At 39.9% G+C, this 24,040-nt stretch overlaps 1 protein-coding gene across 1 annotated transcript; it reads right to left on the bottom strand.

The window, feature by feature from the left end:
• Positions 1–850: 850 nt before the first annotated feature.
• Positions 851–23,794, bottom strand: gabra1 (gamma-aminobutyric acid type A receptor subunit alpha1). The gene is made up of 9 exons (XM_054625298.1): positions 23,715–23,794; positions 19,372–19,484; positions 18,222–18,289; positions 16,283–16,503; positions 14,407–14,489; positions 13,029–13,172; positions 11,982–12,134; positions 1,984–2,186; positions 851–1,359 (listed from the first exon to the last, which is right to left on the bottom strand). Exons 1-9 carry the CDS (start codon positions 23,792–23,794, stop codon positions 1,039–1,041), a joined length of 1,386 nt encoding a protein of 461 aa, XP_054481273.1. The 3' UTR covers positions 851–1,038.
• Positions 23,795–24,040: the final 246 nt, after the last annotated feature.

Below are 24,040 nucleotides of genomic sequence, written 5' to 3'. Positions count from 1 at the left end.
CATTCTTACTCATAACTAGCCAATCTCAGATTACACTGTTGATGTTGGTGCTTTTGTTGCCGTCAGTGTGTACACAAACACACAGTTGAATAATATTTTACTTCAGTGTGAAAGCAGCTTTGAATGGGACGCGAACAGTCACTTAAGCGTGAATTAAACCATTATATACTCTTTTTGTAGAAAGGATCATGAACCAAAACCAAAAATAAATAAATAAAAAAGTTAACTTCTCCATGTATTCAATAAACATACCCTTTAGTTACACTTTGCAAAGCTTAAACATAATATTGACATCTCTAACTCTTGATAATATTTACAATGGTGTGAAAGAAAAATAATAATATTTTAAATGCTGAGCACAGATATGATTGAATTTTTTGTATTTTTTGTATCCCTAAATAAATGGTGTGTCCACTGAGACATGTTTTATTGCTATTGCAGAAACCCTAAAATATTTTCAAGAATGACACAATTAATCTTGTAAAACATCTACAAAGAATTTAAAATTTGACAAAGGATGAGCGTAGCATTGTTGCTGCTGATATCAAATAAACTGAGCTATGTGTAGTCAATGTGGATGTGTATTTTGAATAACTAAACAAATAAGAAGATGCCCTGCCCATGCATATACACAAGTGCCTTTTACTGTGTCTGTGATTCCATGTTTAAATAAAAAATTATAAGAAAAAAAATAACAGAAATAAAAGCCCATTAACAAGTTTGGGCTATGTGGAGTTGTAGAATAGCATTCTCTTGGCTATATATTTGTATTAGCATTTTCTTAGTAGCATCACCCGAGACCTGAACAACATCCTTTCAAAAGTCTGTATAGCTATCTTTCTTTTTTTCTCTATTTTTTTTTTTCAAAATCTTCAAACTTTAGGTAAACACAGAAGCAATGCAACAACTGGGAGTTCAAACCAGCATGGACACCATGTTTGTCTGAAAATAAAAATAAACACCTGTTTTAGGAGGAATAAGAAAGGAAATGAAAAACAAAAAATATACAGGTATAATTTTAAAGGAATGAAACATGGATTAGTGTGGACCCATCCCCTGCAATTTGGGCTTCTTATTCAAGTAAGTTGCCCAGTAGACCAAGTTAAAGGTTCCAAAGAGCAGTGGGAAGGCTATTCTGGCAATCCTGTCTATCTTGCTCACACTGTTAAAGGTCTTCTTGGCCTCTGGAGGCTTGGGCTTTGGCTCCTCCTTAGGCTCAGTTGGGGGTGGTGGGGCGCTTTTGGCAATAGTGGCCAATCCAGGGTCCCTGGCAATATTGGGGGCGAAGGATGTAGCAGTGGCAGCTGGGTAAGCTGTAGTGTTGTTCTTCTTGAGGAGGGACTCCTTCTTCTTCTTTTGCTGATTGCGATTGTTGGGGAAAGCATTGGGAAAAGATAATGGATACAGTTCAGGTTCTTTAAAGATGTATTTTATATGTTTTGCACAATTATTGATGTGAATATGCCATTCAGAATCCTGGTGAACACTCAGTTAAAATGTGGATATTCATTTCAGAAATATCAATTCCTCACATCAATATATTTCCGAGCAGAATCGATACATCTAACAATTCTTTTTAGGCTCTTTATACACATTTTTCTTTTCCGAAAATCAGCAGGAGACTACAGAGTATGGCGCACTACAGAGTGTGCAACTGCGGCATTGAGACAAGATGAGCAGAAAGCAGAAGATGAACATGAAGCTATTAATGTCCATGTCATGTTACTCAAATTGCAAATTGAGATGAGCTGGGGACATGATCTAAATGTCCCCTGTCCGGCCCGGCTCCCTCAACAGTTAAGTGCTAACTGTCCTGGGTCTTTCCCTCCCAAGATACATGGATTTCCTCTCATTTTTCTAAGAGGCATTTTTTGAATTTGGTTTTGGTTAAAACAATTCACAATAACTGGAAAAATGCCTAACAAACCATAGTCTGTCAAAACATATTTTTCTAATATAAAAAAAAAAAAAGACTTCAAATACCTTCTCTGGTACCACACTCTTTCCATCCCAGGCGTAACCCCTCTTGGTGAAGTAGTTGACTGTGGCGAACTCAATGAGGGCCGAGAATACGAAGGCATAGCAGACTGCGATGAACCAGTCCATAGCTGTGGCATAGGCCACTTTGGGGAGAGAGTTCCTGGCGCTGATACTGAGTGTGGTCATGGTCAGGACAGTGGTCACTCCTGCAGGAAGACAAGACAAGACAGCTATGTGAAATCTGATCAAATCTCAGAAAATTCAGCTGCTATGATTACTCATTTGTGTACCATAAATGTATGAAAAGAAAATATGAACACGTTTTATAAAATATATAAATTACGAGGAATGAAACACCATACAATAATCAGATAGAAAACAACTTCCCTCATTAATTTGATGAATAATGCATATCCAGAGCAAACATGGTAATCCAATGTTGTTTGAATTCTACAGTATAGATGGTCTATATTTTCTAAAATGGAGCAATCAAAGAGCAAGTTTTTTCTTTTTTGTCTAAAATCAAATGAGCAAGCAGTCCATATACATTAATCTATGTGAGCAGCTGATACATTCTTGCAGCTCGTGCTTTTAATAGACTCCGAGAGGTAGAGATCTCCACAGATGCAGCTGGAAGATGCAGTTGGCCTCAGAGATACTGCTGCTGACTAATACCGAGCAAAATAAGCTTTCTCTCAGAATTTGACCTGCACACCAATGCTAAAGCAGTTATTAAGAAATGAAAAAAGCATAAATGAATACAGTTGATGCATGTTTAGAGCCAACGTGCCTCATATTAAGGCATCGCATGTCAACCCTGGAAAACCAAATGGCTAAGCTACGACATCAGCCATTGAAAGCTGAGAAGAGACACAGTGCAGAGAGGGAGAGGAACTGGGTCAGAGCATATCTAACGATGCGGTGCTCATCACAGAGCAGACTACTGCAGATGTTTACCGACCAAATAACATCAGCCCAAGCAGCAAACAATCCACCAAATCAGCCTAGGCCACCATGAAGGGAGCCGAGGAACAGCTGGCTTCTACAGGAATTATAAAATATGCAGAGAGGATCCTCCCACAAATGTGGAGAGACGTGTTTATGTAAAAACACACATGTACATGGTACCCCCACATACTCACGTCCATGTTTAAAAGATCCATCCTCTGGAAGTTTCATTTTAAATTTCAAAAATTTGATAATCTCATCTAAATGGTCTTTTTTTGGAAGTTGTTCCTTAAAGCTGAGCAAATAGTACTTTGGATGCTTATGCAACAACAGAGTTTAGCATCTTTAAGTCAGTGCCTGCATCTGTCTCTCACCACTTTGCCAGTAGACTTTTCCTATGTTTGGTATATATTGTTATGATGTTTGAGACGTCCTTCACCGTATAGAATAATACTGACTAGTGTGACTAAATGTATTATCAAATCATTCATATTGACTTCAAAAAAATATAATTTTATTAAAATATAAGACCTTTAATAAAGCTGCTTAATACTGGTAATTGGTTCTTAAATTGATATGAGTTGGTTTTAAGCTGCCTTTGTAATTTCCATGCTATTGTCTTTAGAATTATTATTATTAACAAAACTACACAAAAAAAATGTCTGATTAAGTTCAGAAGCTGCATGATGACATACTTGAATTACAGTTTTTTTTTTTTAAATTGAGCTATTCGTTCTTCTTCCTCCTTGGTTATGATGTAAGTGCTAAGTGATGAATCACAGACTCCTCATCCTCCCACTGTCTTTTCACATGATTTTGGCATTACTGAGATGGTGCTGTGACATGAAGCATAAAGGCTGATTGTTGTGTTCTCATTAGTCAGAGCCAAACAAATGATCGGTAATGAGCCACCGAATAAGACACCACTAATGGATTTACTGGATAGGCAAAGTTGGTACACATTTCTGCTTTTCGTTATGACTCCAAAGGGGACTAACAATAAAAAGTTATATAATAAGTAGGTCAAAATTATTTGTTCTGATATAATTTATTGTCAAAATGTATTTCTTAGCTTCTCACTGCATTTTGTTTATCACATGTCCCAGATAGATATTTTGAATAATCAAGAATAACACCTGCCTCATCTTAAACATGGTATATTTGTATTTGCATAAGCACAACTCAGATGTGAGGTGTAAAAGCCCTTCCGATGCTACAGTGAGTCTATAAATACGGTGATATGATGTCGTAAAAATCCCCCATGAGCATGTTCTGCACTGCACCCACTGCTAAGCAGGGCATTGAATGGTTTGTTGATATATTGTTATGGGAATGCATGGCAGCAGGAGATATGGAAATAATAAATGATGCTTAGACAGAAATTAATTCCGGATTTTCATACCCTCCATTTCAACCCAGAATATTTTTCAAATTCAGCTAATTTGTATTCGCTAAATAACATTTTGGAACATATTTAAAGGAACATGTCACCAAACCTTAATAAATGTTCACATTGACCACATTTGTTTTCCTGCAAGGAATAAAAAAAAAAATAACAGATGCTACAAAAAGGTTTACCTAAATTACTGCTGCAAATTAGTCGCCTGCAAATCTGAGTTGTAGAATCCACACATACTGTGCGTCACACAAAGCTGTAATTGGACTGAAAGCACCAGCTTGGTGTCAAAGCTTAAATCATTTTAGGAACGAGAACAGTGTCTTGAGATTTCCAGTGTAGAGTGTAACTCTCACACCAAGGTGTCACTGCTTATGAGCTGGGTGCCAGAACATTCTCCATTGGAGAACAGCCAGTGCAACGTGATTTTGCCAGCAATCGTGTGCTTATGGCCTCACTAGGTACTGGAGCACAAAAGCATGGCACCTCACACTTACTGCTTCTTTACTGAGAGCTACGGAGGTAAGATGGAGTGAAGGAAGATGTAAAAGGAAATATCTGTCATGGGAAACAACTAGATAAAGCAAATAAATGTGTGGGAGGAGAAATAAAGCCTATAAGCATATTAGAGCTATGTAGGGTACAGTGGTCGGAAGGTATGAAGGTAGGTTAAGGGCAGGTGGATGGAAAGATGGAAAGATGGAAAGATGGGCGGCAACACAGTAGTGCCAATCTGTCAGCTATTTTGTTTGCCAGTAAATCGGTTATTGGTGTGGGGGAGGAGCAATGCAGCACCACTGGGTATTACACAAGTCCTCACAAAGGCGCCCTGGTGATTGGAATCATATATTCTTTACTGTGTTTGACGAGCTCCGTTGTCATGGAAACAAGTCTTCCAACACCACTAATGTCTTTATACCACAAGAGAATAAAGAAAAAAAGGAAAAAAATCATTTGGGCATAGGATTTGGAATTGATTGATCGTTGAGGGGTGGTTTGCTTTGCTGCTTGCACGCAATGATGAGTTGTATGTGTGTAAAAGTGTATGTGTGTGTGTGTGTGTGTGTGTGTGTGTGTGTGTGTGTGGTTGTACTAACAATGTGTTCAGGCATTTGTTTCCCACCTCCAGGAAGAACAGTCACCCTTTGTGTGTGTTTAGTGTTAGGCCTACTTAGGGATAATTTAAAGCATTGGTTAGTTGATTCATTAGAACGTGACTCCAGAGCTGCTTTTGAATGACTCCATTTGACATGTTGTAACTAATAGACTTTAGCTTTGAAGGATGTTAATGAACAAAATCACTGATCTGGAAAGTTCTAACTGGATTAATAGTGGTGTATCTCAATTCTTGAAAGTGCCTTCCACTCAATTTAGCTCAGTGTGCACAAGCACTGACGCTTGATTTATATGATACATATCTTCTAAAAGGTTTTTTTTTGCCTCTGTTTGCAGACTCGATCTCAAATACACACAGGGTTATGGGGAAGAAAAAGATATAGAGAAAGATGGAGTGAGAAAGCAAATGTTTGGGGGGGACTAAATTAGAGATTTAAGGTGATGAATGACAAGGTGAGCCAGGCTATTTCAAGGTGAGTGGTCACTGCTGCCTCCGGCAAGGAAAGGTTTGATATGACGGCACACAGGCAGACAGTGCAAATGTGCATTTTTTGGAAAATGTCGGGCAGATAATGTCCACTTGGTTAATAGGTTCCTGACACAGCAAGGTAGAGCTTATAGAAATTCGATTTAATGTCTATCAGGGTAATCAGTCTGATAGCCATTGAGTGCTCGACTGCAGATTTAAAAAAATGAATTGCTCCAGGCATGGCTAAAAATAAATGAATAGGCTTTTTTAGTTCAACTTTGTTTGTCCCTAAGCGTCAAACAATTTGTCTGCATGTGGTGTAAAGTCATTGTTTATAATCATTATTGATTTTTTTTATGACAATTTACAGTTTGACAGTCCTTGAATGACAGGCTTCAGCTAATCTGATCAATCTCAAACCAGTGAGTTCACTGCACTGCCGAGCCATTGGATCGCAGCCAAACCACACATCTGAAAATCTCTGTGGGGGAGAGTGAGCCCTGAGGAAAATGTCTCTCTCTCTCTCGCTCTCTCTCTCTCTCTCTCTCTCTTTCTCCCTCCCTACACTTATGCTCTCTCAATCAAGGCAGATATTTGCCTCAGACAACAAACATGACAATCAAAATGTGGGACGAGGTCAAAAGTACATTGTGGCTGCTCACTCAAAAGAATACGCGCTCCTTCATGTGTGCCTTAAAGCATCAATACAAGCCGCGAGCTAAAGAGGGCTTGCAATAAAGCTGCTGGTAATGAAACGTTACCAAGCAAGGACAGTGCACACAATACTTGTTTACGCTTTTAAGATAACTTTTTAAAAACTCTTAGGGAAACTGTAGTGAAACTTGTATCTTTCCTGCATCAGCTATATCTCTGACGTTTGGATACTATAAATGTCATAGTAAGTTTTGTGTTACATTCACTGGCACAGTTTTTTTTTGTATGTTGTCTTTCCAATCAAAAAAGTTTGAAATGCTCTGGACATGCAAAGAATGCGTACAACTTCAATACTTTAGCTTCAATGACAAACACTTGGTTTAGGGTTAAGAAGTATACTGAACATATATTGAAATATTGAATGTCAATCTCCCTTTTTGAGGTTTAAGTCAGTGTGAACTTTTTCAATATTTTACCATGACCATCTTCTTTCTCTATCCCTAACTTTAACCAAGTACCATGATCCTCCTAAACATAATTGAGAATTTGATAGTTGTTCGTAGTTAATGTTATATGGAAGCCAAATGAAATATGTGCAAACAAGTTCTATACACACATATCAAGGATCATTTTAGTCACGGGTGAGTTATTTTTTCACACTTATAGGAAGGATCTTATACTAATAAATTAGTGAGGGTACCACTGTTGTATAATTTGTTAAGACAGTTGTTAATGAACATGATGTTTGTGTAGGGAGTTGTCAAACAACCTGTTATATTCCCTCAACCAGCCCCAGGAGTGGAGGTGTCTTTATTGGATGTCTATCAACATCTCCACTGTGCGGGAGCTACTTACTTATTCATGCCTTATCAATAACTGGAGCCTCTGGTGGTGGTGGTGGTGGGGGGGTGTGGGGGGGGGGGGGGGGTTGACTCACAGACACATTTCATTCAGCATCACTACGTCACCTTTGATTTCCATAAATGAAGAAATAAATTGACATGTTGATTGGCGGGTGTGTTAAATGACTGTGCCACCACCACAGCTGTGAGAACTGTGCCACACACATGCACACACACACACACACACACACACACACACACACACACACACACACACACACACACACACACACACACACACACACACACACACACACATACACAAATACAGTAGCTGCACTGCCTACAATGTTGTCAGCTGGTAATCATGAATTTATGAGCACCAACTGGCACACAACCAGCATGTGCACATATAGCGAACAAACACATGAGTTGACACATACACACTCTCACTTGTGTAGACAAACAACCAAACTAAAATACACACAAACACAAGGTGTTATTCCTTAATGAGCAGATACGTTAAACAGCATCATGGGAGAACCAATAAATACTCAGCCAATTGCTTAAAGAGGCGAGAAGGAAGCAAGATAATCTTCTGAGCACTGCTGTCCCCGACAGCTTAGAGACAAAGCGGGGGGAGACAGAGAGTGAGCGAGAGAGAGAGGGAGAACCATATCAGCACCATCAGTGGCTGTTTCCTTTTGGTTTTCATTTGGACTGCAAATGAAAACATTGCCAACAGTTTTCCACTACAACAAACTGGCTATGAAATAATCAGCCTCCTAATCGGCAGAATGACAAATAAGATAACTCTACCCACTGCTGTGTTTTGAAATTGCCAATTCATCTACAGGGAAAGCTTTAGGGGAAAAAAAAAAAGAGCTGTGCTTCATAGTCATAATGTTTAAACAGTGACTTCAGTGTTGCATTTGTTCATGATTAGGGGGTTTCTGATTAGGAAAGGCATGACGTAGCACGAAAGAAGAAGCGTGTTTGATGTTTTTTCATAGGCTGCATTGATGTTGGATTTTAAAACGTATCTTACCTTTGAAGATTTAATGAACCACCATTGTGAAATTGAGTGACGCTCGTCACTACTTCTTACTGTTAATCCCCCAAAAATTTGCATTCATTTATTTTAGAATAGTTCTGCCTTATTTACGTAGAAAGACAAGATATTAAGTTTGGGTTGTCGTTTTATTTATATGTTAACATATTTAGAAGCTGCAATTTTATTCATTCATCACCTGGGAAACCATGGTCGTAGTCCTGTGTGAAACCAAGTCAACCTCAGTATATCTTAGCTTAGTTTTAACAATATAACTTCTATACTTAACAAACGGCAGTTACTTACCAGGAATACTTCATTATTTCAACCCAAACCACCATTCTTTCCTAAAGCTAACAAGGAACTTTTGCTGTCTAAACCTAACCAATTAAATGCATAAACCTATGTTGGTAGATCATTTCGAAAAGAGACTTTATGAATGTATCGAGCAGAAACTGACACGTCCAAAACTGACACTAGAGGGGTACTTAGAGCGTTATAGTTTGAAGAGGAGGGTCACTGACCAAGATGAGTGGGGAGTGATAATGTGCTCTTTGTGCATACGATGTTATAGTTAAGTGAAACATTTAACACAGTACTCTTAATAAGGTGGAACAGTATGCACATTTAATACCTCTCTGCGTATTTAACCTTGGTCTCTAATAGCCTTTACATTAACGTGATTGCATTCAATTTAGACTTCTGCTGAGTTGGAAATGTAAGTGACATTACTGTCATGTCTTTTTGGTTAAGTGACATCTCATACTGTAAAATTACATAATGAGGTGTATTTCTGAATTGGGACTTCAAAATATAGCACATCAAGTATTATTTGTGTTTATCAGCATTTTGTTCCTGTCAAGCCCTGAACTGCCTGTTTCAAAAACCTGACACATCACACATACACATTGAATGTGTGTAAGCTCTCAAAATAATCACTGTAAACAGCCATATCAAGTCGCAACCAGACAAATTGGAACCAGAGGTGGTTAGACACAATTCCCCCCACTGTACACAGCAAACATGACAAGCAGTGAGACCTCAACCTCTGTCTGACATGAACATGATATCCAGGGGTTTACATTGAATATTGCCAGGTAGCTTGTTATTTAGGTTGACATACTGAAGACAGATCAGAGTACTCTTTCATCCTAATAGCACTAAACACATGTGCAATGGTTGGATATATCACATAAATCTTTGACATAGGTGATAGCCAATGGATTAAGATGGCAATGGAAAGATCCTGATTGTCGGCTTTGTCTTTTTAATGATGCATTTACAGCGATATAGACATGGTAACCTCTTTGAAGAACAGCCTCATTCATCTGCTGTCTCAGGTGATACATATTAATCACACCAATGACCTACCTAGCATACCTTGATGCTGTGCTGCTCTGCGTCTTCATGAAAGCTTGTGCATGTGTTTATTCAACTGTGATTGTGTGTGTGCTTGTCTGTGTGTGTGTGTGTGTGTGTGTGTGTGTGTGTGTGTGTGTGTGTGTGTGTGTGTGTGTGTGTGTGTGTGTGTGTGTGTGTGTGTGTGTGTGTGTGTGCGCCCACTGCATGCATGTAATCTCATGAAGCAGAACCAGCAATGATAGCATGAGGGACACACACATGCCCTAGATAGTCGTTCGAATTTAATCTAGGCCATCCTCATTTCCCCTCGACACGTGACAAGCACCGCAGGTAGCGAGCTGTGACACATGAAGACACTAACAACTCACACAAACAGACACCAAAACAGTGCGAAAAAACCTGCTTGATACTGCAGAGCTGCAGAATCAGGGGTCTGTGTAATGGTTCTGTGAAAGCTCTTTAGGTATTATAGGCCAAGGGAGACACTGACATCCATGAGAAGGAGAGAGAGAGAGAGAGAGGAAGAGGGAGAGAGAGAGAGAGAGAGAGAGAAGAAAAACAAGAAGAACGAGTGTAGGGTGAGGTAACTCAAGGACATTCTGCCTGCTGCTGTGCTTTGCTGCTACAGAGCATGCTGCAGACTAGCAAGAGCTTTCCTTTTGGGCGGTATTATGTAAGACCTCAGTGTGACAGACAGACAGATACACATACACCAGATTTACACACACACACACACACACACACAAAACACGCACACACACACTGATGAACACTTACATCACACTCACGCAGGCACAAACACACACAAACACACACACACACACACATACACGTGACACACACACACTTGTAGGCAAACATTCAGAGCACGTAAATCTAAATTCACACTGAGCCTTGTGCTTGAAATTCTACTGCAGCCAGCCACAACTGATCAAAGCTCTTGTTCACCTCATTGGTGCAGAGACGGAGTAGAATAGAAGAGAACCGAGTTCAAATATCGTACAATGAAGTTTGGACATTTGTCTTTTTACCGTTTAATATCCTTGAAGGGAATAGTTTGACATTTTGGCAAATACGCTTATTAGCTTTCTTGCTGAGAATTAGATGAGAAGATTGATGCCACTCTGTCATCCCTGTGAGGTTTTCAGGTTGCCAGGCAACCAGCAGAGACACCAGGGAGACGCTGTGCCTTGCCACTGTTCATGAAATTTTTACAGCATGGCGTCCCTTTTTCATTAATGCTTGCGTACAGATTAAACAAACAAGATACAACATGGAAATGAGTGAGCTTTAGAGGTGTTGGCATTTTTTTTTTTACTTTAAATGGCCTTTGCTTCCAGCTCTTATCTAACTCTCATCAAAGGAAGCAAACAAACGCATTTACCCCGAAATGTTAACCACTTGATTAAATGAAAGATTTGTGTCCAAATCAGAGAATGTTCCTCCAGCGTCAAGTAAAGCAATCATTGTCTTTGCAATGCTTTGACTGTTTATCAGACATCATCAACCTCCATCCACATACTGCGGTACCATGAAACAATCGATCAAGGACCCTATCCATCTTTTTGGGGACGTATCCTCCTTCCCAATGAGGAACTGCTCATGATGCAAATTTAGATGAGTTATCCACACTAGTAAATCCTGACAGCAAAGAAGGTTTTTTTCAATCTTCGCGCAAAGAAATAAAGCTGCGAGTGTCTTGTCAAATTGACTCATTATTATGTTAACCAGTGATAATTACATAATAATGGGTTTAACATACTTTTTAAATCAAGACTTAATAGGTTTTAAACATTATACTAAATATAGATTATATTAAATAACTTAAAAAACAGAAACCAAAAAAATTCTATCATTAGGTAAGTATGTTAGTATTATTATTATTATTATTATTATTATTATTATTATTATTATTATTATTATTATTATTATTCAAAATCTGTAATAGTAATAGTAATAGTTAGATCAATAAATAAGAATCTGTATTATGCATTTGTTACAGTTATGAGGACTTTTTCATTCATCATATCGTCCATTCCTCACTAGCACAAAAGTTTAGCTTGATGTCATGCCATCATTTCAGAACAGATTTTGAAATCTTCTGGTGACCATCTCATTTCTCTACCAACAGATGTTTAAAAGACAGCGGAGCAGACAACTCACCAAAGACAGTCCTGGCAGGGACGGACTCTCTGTTGAGCCAGAAAGACACTTGGGAGAGGATGACTGTCATGATGCAAGGTAGATATGTCTGGATCACAAAGTAGCCAATTTTCCTCTTGAGGTGGAAGTGGGTTGTCATCACAACATACTCTCCTGTGGTGAGCAGACAAAAGACACAAAGTCAGAAAGAATGCACAAAGAAAACCTTACACTTCAAAATAGATATTAAGGACATCTATTTTACTTCTCCATGTAGACTTAGGCCTTATATTTCTAAATGGTTTGTTGTGTTTTAGGCCTCATTTTTATTGTGGTTGAGATTTATTGGCATAGTTATGGGTATAATTTATCAACAAACTCAATATACAGGCATAACCTATTTCATCAGTGCAATAAGAGCCTGTTGCAGAGAGAAAACGACCGCTACAGAACTGGGGTTTTATCTGGTTATAACAATATGTTCATTTTGAGGCTTTCCAGAGAAATACATAACTGGAACAAATAAAAAAAAGATAGAATGCATTTAAATATCAACATTATTCAATCAAGCTGGCTAGATGCAGTCACTTGTGATCTTGTTGCAAACAAGGCAAATGAGTGGGGACTAGCGCTATCTTAAGCGTTACTTTCTGCCTGCAGCTAGTGCCACTGTAAACAGGTCACCCTGTAGGCTAACACTAATTGGTGCCTGTAACAATAAAGAAAAGAGGAGGTGGACATAATACGTAATTGCCAGTAGTGAAATTATGAATCTAGGACATGGCCTGTCGTTGTAAAGCGACAAACAGATGCCGCAGGAGATGCAGATGAACTGTTGCAGCTGTGTCAAAATTTGCTGTTTCAGATTAGTTAGTTAGTTTGTTCAGTGATGAATGATGAAAGGGACTGAGTGAGCCATGAAAAGCACAATATGTATCTGTGCACGTACTGAGCTTTTGCAGTAGCTTTGACTGGGTAATTCAATGCGAGCATTCATTGAAAATGCAAAGATGGCCTCTGAAAACATATATATTTCATAGCGCATATTATAACCTTAATGAAACCCACCTGTGCTGGACTGCACCACACCAGAATCCACACTCTGCCCCATCAGATCGTACTGGTTTAATCTGGACCCGTCCTCTGCCACCACCACGGACTGGGCAGCCCCTCTGGTCCACACATACACCACCTCTGCTCGAGTGTAGGCATCTGACAAGGACGGACAGAGTGAAAAGTTATAAATTATTTTGCTGCTGGTTGTCTGCTGTCACGTGACGCCTTGCGGGTTATATTTTTAGCTATTAAGCGAGTTGCTGGGTTGAATGCCGGTTGAGAAAAAGGCAAATCTGGAATGAGGTATTGCACTCAAATCCTCCAGATTTATTCTCTCATGGTCTCTGCTTGTCTTCTTTTATCTTGTCTGCTCTGCGCTCATCTCAATTCTGCCTGTCTTGTCTCATTTTGGCTTTTAATCATATTATTTTCTCTCACCTTGTTAGAGCGTCTGCTAACCTCATTCCCACTGTTTTATCAAATCGTTTTAAGATCATTTTGTCCCGTGTTTGGTCGTCTTTTTTTCAACACTTTTGCATTTCAACATGTGACGCTTTGTCATGTCACATCGTGTCGTGTCATCCCTCTAAATGTAAGAAAACAAATAAACAACATCCCAACAGGACAACATGACCTTAAAACAGCCAAGTCAGTCTGCTCTTCCCTCCGGCCACCCAACCTGTCAAAGCTGCAGTGTGGCTCGAACACTGCAGAGGAAAGGATGGCTCCACTGCAGACTGCAGCATATGAGGAAGAGAGCTCATCACTGAAATATTTAGGGAGTGAGTTCAATTTAAAGGAGGGGGGGGTTGAGACTCGGTCCTCTCTCACTCACGCTGTACAGCTGCCTGAAGAATGGCACAGAGACAGTGTGATGTTCACTTTTTTTTTTTTTTTTATCTCTTCCACTTTTGGTGTATTTCTGCTTGATTTCTCCCCCCCCCCCCCATCCCTCCTATGTTTTTCGCCCATCTACTTTTCCTCTCATTCTATATTCTCGTCTCCAACCTCCATCGTTCTATCTCTTGTTATGTCTTCTCAAGGAGGATGCCGGGTAGGGGTAGCTGTCAGCGGTGAGCAGCTGGTCTGATGCTCTGGAAATGTTACAAAGAGTGCTGCCTTAAACAAACACAGGTCTGTGCACTGCATGCCCGCCAGGGTCTTGCAGGGTCTTGCAGGGTTGAATGGGGGGAACCGGAGGGGCCTTGGCAGACAGTTCCTCCGGGAGAACAGCTGTTACCACAATGTCATCCCTTATCGGGGACTGGTGCTGGGGTCGTGCTTCCAGTTGGATGAGGTAGTGACAGCGTGTCAGAGCATCTGTGTCTGCGTGGTGTTCATGTATGTGCATGTCTGTAAGGTTGTGTGTGTGAGTGCAGAGGCCACTTACAGCTGCCAAATTTCAGTGGACAAGCATGGGCATCCATAGGGAAGTCTTCCAGGTGCATGGGGCATTCTGCTCTTACTGTAAGCCTAGAGAGATTCAGAGATACAGACATTTATAGCGAATTAGAAGAAGAAAAAAAAGAAGGCAAGGGAATAATGAAAAACACAGCATATGGTAGAGCCAGGAAGAAAGAAATCATGGTGACAGTGCTGGTGGAGGGGTCAGGAAGAGGAGTGTAAAGATCGAGGCACAAGAATGACAATTTAGCAAAATGAGGCACCAGGAACATGTGGCGTAGGTTTTTTTTCCCCCCCCAGTCTCTCAGCACAAAACACTGTCAAACTGCAGCTTCTTTCCTCCAAACCAACAGAAACGCTCCAGTTCCCTGAGCTGTGGGTTTCCATTTCCTGACAGCTTGGTGAAAAACAGCCCGTCAGGCCACCCGTGACACACTAATCTCCCATCCATCCCGAATCTCGCTCATCTGTGACAGCAATATGGGCTCCGCCTCTACCCCCTCCCCCTGCTAGTAAACATGCTAAAACAAATGTTTTACAATCCTTGCCTTAGACATCTCACATTAGCATCACTCTGCCGTGTGCATCAAGGATTGTGCTGTCTGTAAGGCATTCATTTACCCACTGTCTACCGAAGGCTACCGAGGTGCCACGACTGGTTCTAAACTCAGCTGGTCATACACCTTATCTTCCTGCTCGCAACTGTCAAGTGGCATCCCCAAAGTGATAAATCATGACATGGTAAAACTATGTTATTTATCCTGGTGAACACAACAATGGAAAAATGACAAATTGTAATGGAAATGGATGTGGTACACAGAACCTATGAATGGCTAACCATATTATCTAAAGAACAATGAATAAATCAATATATAGCGATAGAAATAGTAGGATAATTAATAATCTTAAAACTGTGAACGTAACACAATATTTTGTGGATTCACAGTTAAGGGGATTACACACAATAGTGGTGAAGAGTATGCAATTTAATTCATAGCTATCATGATGAAACTTCCCCAGTGTATTACTTGCATTAACGTAATTATCTCTTTGAATTACACATTTTCTGAAATTATATGTTTGAATATGCAAAATTGCATTATCTTATAAATGTGTGTTCATTTGCATACATTTTCAGAACTGAAACAAAGGATTTACAGAGGGCATCAAATCACATCATAATCAGAAGATACAGCCAAAAAAATATATAGAAATCTGAAGACGCAAATAGACAAAGTAAAAATAAAGACCTGCATGTGTATTTTGGATATTTTTTTTTCAACTAGTTGAAAAGAATACATGTTATGACCAGTGCATGAAAAAAATAATGTTTTTTCCTGCATTGTATCGCCTTAACAGCTAGGGTAGAAGCAATGCACCTCAGAAAAGTTACTCTAAAAAATGTTTCAATTAATAGCTAAAAGATGAAATTTGTAATTCAATTCTATTCCTTTTGACAACATATTTCATGATTAAAAACCAAGGCAAAAATAACCAACAGATTGATCTCAGTCTTCTGTCTATGTAGCTAAAGCCTGATGAAGTTCATTCCTCTGTGTCACTGTTTTCCATTGCCGTCCCCAAAAAATGTAATAAAAACCCATCAATAAACCACACTCTTGGACTGGAAGACATGTTTCTTCTTTACCATGAAAAAGGGAACTGAAATGTATCATGACTAGTTTCCACATACATCATTCTTGTGTCGCAAATACCAAATGTGTATTAATCCACAGCTGACAATCTTCCCAGAACAATTCTATATTAACTTGGGTTTGAGTTATTTTATCGTTTAATGTCAGCTCAAAAACATTTAAGTCTCTTGTTCTGAGTCGCAGCAGTGTAGAAAATAGTCAGCTTACCTCATGGTGTACAGCAGTGTGCCTTCCTCTGTAATTCGCAGCAGCTTGTTCGGCATGGTCATGTTGTGAGCCACCGACTTCTTGCCATTGTGGAAGAAGGTGTCGGGGGTCCAGATCTTGCTGGCCATCAGGTTGTTGAGACGCAGCACAGCCATGGGTCCTTTAAACTTTAACCTTTCATCCTTCCAGCTCTGTCTGAAGAAGACGTCAATGGTGTACTCCTGCAGGTGGACGGTGGGAGGTAGAGAACAATTCAAGTCAAGAAGGAGACAAACAAAGAGAAAATCCCCAACCTTGTAGCTGTTCTCCTTCCACTGCCATCAACTAAAGCTGGCTTGGGAAAGATGCTGAGTAATCCAACCCTATTTTCCTTTTTATCCTTTCCCGTGTCCTCACTTTTTCCCCTTTCTCTTCCCCTTGTCACTTTGACTTTCTTATGGTAGTCTTGGCCTAGTTTCCCTGCTGCTAACTGTCTCTTCATGTTAAATGCTTTTACAAATATGGAGAGGATCTAGTGGACGGAGTTGCATGGTTTTCTGGCTGGTATCTTTTCTAAAAGAATGCCTGCAGTGTAAAGTATAGTAATTGTTCTTTATTTCACATAGTAATATGTCAGGTTGTCTTTTCATTTTATTTCATACATATTTTAGATAATTCTGATACGGTCAGTTTAATGCACTAAATGCAAATGGAGCATAATTTCCAACTTGCATTGTAAGGTGAGTGCCAAAAATGATAATTGTTAGCATTTATCTTTGAGGTAACTTCTTTGTTCAGTAATCAAGAATTACACTGGACACAAAAAGGGAAGCACGGGACACAAAGTTAACAGGATATTTCATTTTGAAGGCAACTAATGACTATAGCTGAGAACAGACTCCAATGGTTCCACATGACTTCCCGGCAAAGTAAAGGGAGCCTGTAAAAATTACAGCGCAGCCTGTTTTTTTGTTCTCTTCTCCCCCCATTTCCACTTGGCCCACGTAAGATAATTAGTTTGAGCTGAAACAGCTTCAAGGTAATAGAGGGAGATGGGGAAAGGCTGGAGATGGAGAAAATGTTCTTGAGCTCTTCCTTCTGGCCTCAACACAGCAGCAAAATAGTCCTGGCCCGCATGTCAGCCGCTGCAATTAACTTAGATTACGTCAAATAGAGTGCAACACTTCACGTGCAGATAACAGGAGTCGTTTCTATCCAAAGCAGAGGCAGAGACATTTGGATGAGATTAATTGGTTTCCAGTGCACAGAGTAAAGATCAGATGACCATGTTTGAAAAGCCCAAGGCTTTTTTTTTTAAAGCATATTGAAGAAGATTTAAGGAACCATTAATGTAATGACTAACATTTGGATGATCAGTTTTGTTTGATATTAAAACCATTTCATCATACGGTAATGCTTATCAATTATCTCAAAATGGGATATGGCAGCAGCTTGACCGTCCATATCACATTGACATAACATATAAAAACCACGTTTGCTGCAATTTCATTAAATTTCAGGAGTGAAGGAAAGATCTGTTTATTTGCTCCAGATTGTTAAGTAAAGCCATATCAGCATCAGCACACTGGAATATAAATGTTAATACTCAATCACAAGCAAGGCTGTTTTTAATATTCCAAATATAGATAAACAGAGTTTGGGGTCGGAGCACACAGCATATTCCGACATCCACATAAACGTCACATGCAATCATATTTACGAGGAGGGGTGGCATTTATGTAGAGTGAGATTATGAACCATGCACCAGAAAATACATTTCACACACGTGACAGTTTTATTAACAGATCAGGAGTTAATGGAATGAATCATCAAATTAATAATATCTTTACAGTTTTGAGACCATTGTGCCCCGTAGGGGTTGGAAGGCAGGGGTGAGTGTGGAGGGAAAGGGACAGGGGGGGAAACTAGTGACATTTACAGAGGCGAAGGGGAGTCTTACCATGTCATGGTCCGAAACGGGTCCAATGCTAGTCACGAAAATGTCAGTCTTGACTTCGGTTACACGCTCTGTTGAAGCAGGAAATTGCCAGAGTGAGTGACTATCCGTGGCATTCATTAGCTCCTAACTACCTGTTAATACAAGACCACCTAGCTATATTCTCGGATTCATTCAATCTATTCAACATTATTCTTAACACTTGGACACACACACACACACAAATTGAAAAATAAAATAAAAACACCACCATAAAAAAAAAATGTCCGTTTTGGATGTCGATAACCATTTCTGCTGATATTGGTTTCAGTGTCAGCTCCATTACCCGGACGGCGGTTCAATCTCTTAATAAATTTGCGCATTGCTGTGTTACTGAAAATATGCCACTCTGGTCCCATAATACTGATAGCCAAAATGGGTCCACTAAGGACTCAATTGGAGGGGGTTGGCAGAGGCTATGTGTGCATGTGTGTGTGTGTGTGTGTTTTTTCGTGAGGGTTCGTTCCTTTTGATTCTGACACTGAAATATGACAGCTTGATTTATGTATGATACCCATCGTAATCCATAATTTCTTCCCCTCAGTCGCTGAACTTCTAGCGCGCCTGGTTTTATTCGCCTGTTTGATGCCTGCTGCATCACAGTGTGGGATCCTCGGTGTCCTTCACACACCAATTCTCACATTATCTCTCTCCTTTTTTTTTTTTCCTTTTTTTCCCTTTTACTCTCCGTTTCTTTCCATTTCTCTCATTTTCTGTTTCTGGATTTGTCTCTCAGTCTCCCTGCCATTTTGTTTCTCTCTCTCAAACAATGGACAGTTGACAATAGAGTGAAGGGCTGCCCACACGATAAAATGTCACTCACTATGTTATATTCGAAGTGCTGGCTTTATATGTCAATTCGCTGTTTCACAAAAGCAGCAGGTGAATAATGAAATTCCAGTTCTTTTTTTATTTTAATCATCACTTAAACAAATCTGACACTGTAAGCAAACCCACCATAAGATTTGGACATATGGATACTACTATATGGAAATTAAGCTATTTTTAGGAGTCCTTCAGGAGGATATTTGCATATTGGCAAAAAAAAAAAAAAAAAAGATACAAACAGTCACCATGAGGGATAAAAGACATTCAATGACCCGGGTTAACTGACCTCCTAGTCCTGGCCTGAGGCGATTGTCATAGCCATCCAGAAGACTGTCTAAGATCTTGGTGAACACTGTAGTGTTATCTTTCTGTTCATCTGTCATGCCGTTCTGCCCAGAGCTGGCAAAGCAAGGAAGAAGATTTAAAGTGGTTACAACTAGAGTCCAAAACCACAGTCAAAACTGCCAAAAGAGTAAGAACAAACTCTGAGTAATACATCAAAGACAAAAAAAAGGAGTTCTTAGTCTGTTGAAGTTCATGGGCAACACAGAATGCATTATGAATCACATTTTGAAAAAAACAAACAAGGAAACCCAAATCCTGTATGACACTGACGTCTTTCGGTGTCATTGCCGATTTACAATACACAGTGTGTGACCATGAGGTTTTATGTCGTGTTAATATGAGAAGAATGAGTAAGTGATTGTGAAGAGATGGACTGGATAGTAAAAAAAAAAATCACAAAGCCAAAGTATACCATATTATCCCTTTGAAAAGTGTGGCAAGTGTTAAAGTTAATTAAATCGAATTGGAAAACTGGGCATTTAGAACACGTGTGTGTGTGCGCGAACACACACCCACACATAGGCACAATCTCACACAGAGAAAGAGAATAGAGGAATCAAAATACATTATTTATACCTTAATATGGTCTTTTAGACCACAAAGGCCTTGCTGAATGTGCTCTTTGAACAACATGAAACAAAATGCTTAGAGCTATGCCGAAAACAGTCGCAATCAGTAATAGTAAGAGCGGAGTTTGCAGCATCTCCATGCATAAATATTTGATAACACTCATAATCAGGAATACAGCTCCTAATTACATTGTATAAAGGGCGGATGCAAAAGGAATGTATGTGTGTGTTTGTGTACTTGTACCATGCATGTACGGTAGACTCAGGGTCCATGCACATATGCAAGCCTGTGTACATATCCATGCATATGTTTGCATGTGCATTAGTGCTGATAATCATAAGATGAAAACTCTCTCACAAAGCATTGTACGCCTCGTAGCAATCATCCTCTCCCTTTCTTTATGCCAATAGCGTTTTGGTTTGATTGCATGCTAAATAAACAGCAAGTGTTTGGAAACAAGCTCTGCAAGCTTAACGGCATCCAAGGAGAGAGAGAGGTCATCAAGATTATTTAGCAGGGACCTGCAACGGGAGGGAAGGACAAGTAGGAGGGATGGCCGGAGGGAGAGTGGCGTCTGGAAAACCATGCAAGGAAAAGCTCCAATGAACAGAGAAAGAAGAGGGAAAAAAAGATGGAGATAACGGAGATAGAGGAGGGGGGAGATAAAAGGGAGAAGAGCGAGGTTGGGAAAAGGTGAGGAAATGATTAAGTGACACTGGGGAGTGGTGTTCAGTGAGACAGCTCACATTCAAAGCTGTAGGATCTGCCTCAATCCGACAGCTTTGAACGTGAGCTGCTGAACATTTTGCTTTCTAAACAAGGATGCCGCATTCGCGTCACACATGGATTTGTATAAAAAGGGTTAATGCGCATCTCTCTGCCACCAATTTCCCTTAATTTGCCGGCGTCCTTCTATCTGCCAAAGAAAAAAAAGGGGACTCTCTGAAAACCAAAGCCAGCGTCAAAACTGTGGAAACTGTGATGAGCAATTTTGTTTTGCATCAGTCTTGGAGGTAACAGCTTGGAAATACTCAAATTCAAAACAGTAATTTATCTGTTTTGTTTGGGTCTGGATAGCCAATTATGTATAAATACAGGAAGCATAATTTGCATCCATGGGACATCAGCTGAAGCTAGAATAAAACACAACCTGTTTTCCAATCTCTTATTAATATTCCTTTTTACAACATTTATTTAGGCTTTTCCAATTTTTCCGAATCAGAAGAAGACATAGGAACAGCTTTTGGTCGGCCACAAAGATTACAGTCCTCTCTCGTCATAATGTCCACCAACAGTGAAAACAAGCCAGGATCTCCTTTGCCCTTTTAAATTAACCAATAATTCAAAAATATACATAATAGGGGGATATACAAGGGGGATATCCATCCTTACAAGAAATTACTAATCAGTGGCAGAAATAGTGAAAATGACACTCTTTTGCTAAATAAAAGAAATTATCTTTCAATGGGCATACTTCTTTGACCTTGCATTTTTTTGAAAGATAGTCTCCTGTATTTTACTTTGATTCAAGATACCGACAAGTCAAATGTGTCATCTCCAGCGCATAGAACAATTTGAATTACATATTAGGAATAGATGGAATAGAATAATGGCAGATGTGTTTCGTTATGATACGTTATTTTTTGCAGTGTATATTGGTAACACAGGTGCTGGTTGGAGGTGTGTGTGTGTGTGTGTGTGTGTGTGTGTGTGTGTGTGTGTGTGGGGGGGGGGGGGGTCGGGGTTGTATGTCAAGGAAAATAAAATAAAATGGTGAGGAAAAGGTGCTGTGGAAGAATACACATGTTTATCAGCCAGGGGCCACTTCCTCATAAAACACTGTACACCATCCCCATCTACAGGTCATCTGAACAGCAACAGTGCCGTTCACACTCACTCTGCCAATGTCTCTCTTTCTCTCTCTATTTCACCCTTTCTCCATTTTACTGTACGTCTCTCTCTCTCTCTCTCTCTCTCTCACTCCCTTTCCCTCTCATCACTCGGATATCTAATTATAAGGCAATTTCTTTCGTTGGCAACATACTGTAGCAGAGCGTTAGGTCTCCCTGATTACCGTGTCTTGTTGAAATCCCCCAAGGTATGGACGTGTGTGTGTGTGTGTGTGTGTGTGTGTGTGTGTGTGTGTGTGTGTGTGTTCTGTATGGTTCTGTATTTGACTTCAAAAGGGGGGATTGGATTATACAGTAAATCTTTGGATGATAATTGCTTTGCAGCCTGAGTAAAGTAATCAGTACTTTTAGATATATTTTTCTCTAATGTGCTCAACATATAGCACATGAAACCCAGTTGATCAACCCCTACATTTGCCAGTCAGTACATCTCAAACCTCAGCTACAGCCATGATTAATCAGCTAGCTCAAATCAGTGTGCAATAATGACGTATCGCTATGCATCATGCATTATATAGGACACATCCCCTCTGTGTGCTGCATGTGCTCAGAGCATGAAAGTTGAAACATGTCCTGTATACTGTATGCGTGTGTGTTTGTGTATTTGTGGTGAGTCTGCTGGTGTCACTGGCAGAGAAGCGAGATGGACCATCTCAAGACATAGCCATTCAAGTCAACTCTCTGTGACAGTTCTACTGAATTATTCAACCATTCTGAAAAGCCTGATCTCTTGAGTCTCTCCAGGATTCTCCAGAAGAACCACTTTGGGATAAGAGCTAATGTGATCTCATGCAGTTAGAAACATCTAATGAGTTGTACGTATTTTTCGTCTATGTGTTTATTTACTGTAAAGGTTCAATGTCAGAGCTGTCCACATGAATCCAAGTAGTTGAGTTAGATCACGCTGTTTTGAGGTACGCTACATATGGATGGATGGCTGGTCGGCATTTGATTCATGCAGATGCAGAGACGCGACAGTGGATCAAATCGCTGCCACCTTTTATCCAATCATTCTCTCGATTTTGTCTGCTTCCTTGGTGTTGACATTGAGAAGTGTGTCTTTACATCGACCCTACTATCCTCCGCAGTCACTGTCAAATGGCGAGTGCACTAATCTGTGCCAAATATCCCGTCGCAACACAAGTCCTCTACTGTACACAGCCCAGGTGTGAAAACTGAGATTGGAGATGTTCTCCCACAAGGCCAAAGAACCAAAAAAACAAAAACTGTGTAATATTATGGTAACATGGATAGTGGCTATTTCAATTCCACAAATTATCTCTCTGTGTGTTGCCCTTCTCGTTGCCTCTATGCAATTATATGCATGTGTCCTGTGGGGATGCCCCAGTTACAACCACAGTGAATATGCATAAGGGTGTAACCCAATAATGCAAGCAATAGGAAGGAAGACATCTCAGCTGGTGTACTACTGTTTGCAGCCCTTCCTGGCTGACTGACTGATTTACTGACATATTTACTGTCCAGTTAACCATTTGGCAAGCACTGAGAACATCATTAAAAGGTAACTTCCCCCTTTAAAAAATGCATTCAATATATTTGGCTATTACAATTTGTCCTCCAAAAATGTCACTGTGTGCAATTGTAGTGTTCCAGTAACATCTTGATCATATGAGTAATATTTAGAATTCACATAGCGTTTGTCTCAAACTCTGCGTAAGGCTTCAAAACCAAACCATATGAACAGTGTGCAAAATATTTGGGGCTTTCACATATTTAGAATTATCCAGTGACCCAATACAATACACAGGTACATATGTGAATGTAAGTTTAAGTTTGTTCTTACCTTTTCCCAGCCAGTACGCTGTTGGTGACAAGCAAGCCAGCCCACAGACATAGAAAGGCCGTCCTGCTCCGTCCACACATAGTTGCAATATGAGGACCTTTCACTGCTGGAGGTCAAAGAGAAAGAGAATGAACAGCCATTACCAAGACATAGAAGCCAATGGTTCACCATCAAGAGAGTAAATAAACATGTAGATGTGCTAAAACAACATCAGCCAACGTGGAGGTGGAGGCTTGTTCCTACAGAGATGCGATGTTTGGTCCTGCTTCTCAACATCCCTTACAGATTCACTGACAGCACATGAATCAAACCAAATGGCCCTGCCA

This window comes from Anoplopoma fimbria, chromosome 24 (assembly GCF_027596085.1).
Source record: "Anoplopoma fimbria isolate UVic2021 breed Golden Eagle Sablefish chromosome 24, Afim_UVic_2022, whole genome shotgun sequence".
Lineage (NCBI taxonomy): Eukaryota > Metazoa > Chordata > Actinopteri > Perciformes > Anoplopomatidae > Anoplopoma > Anoplopoma fimbria.
This window is presented reverse-complemented; position numbering and strand designations above follow the sequence as displayed.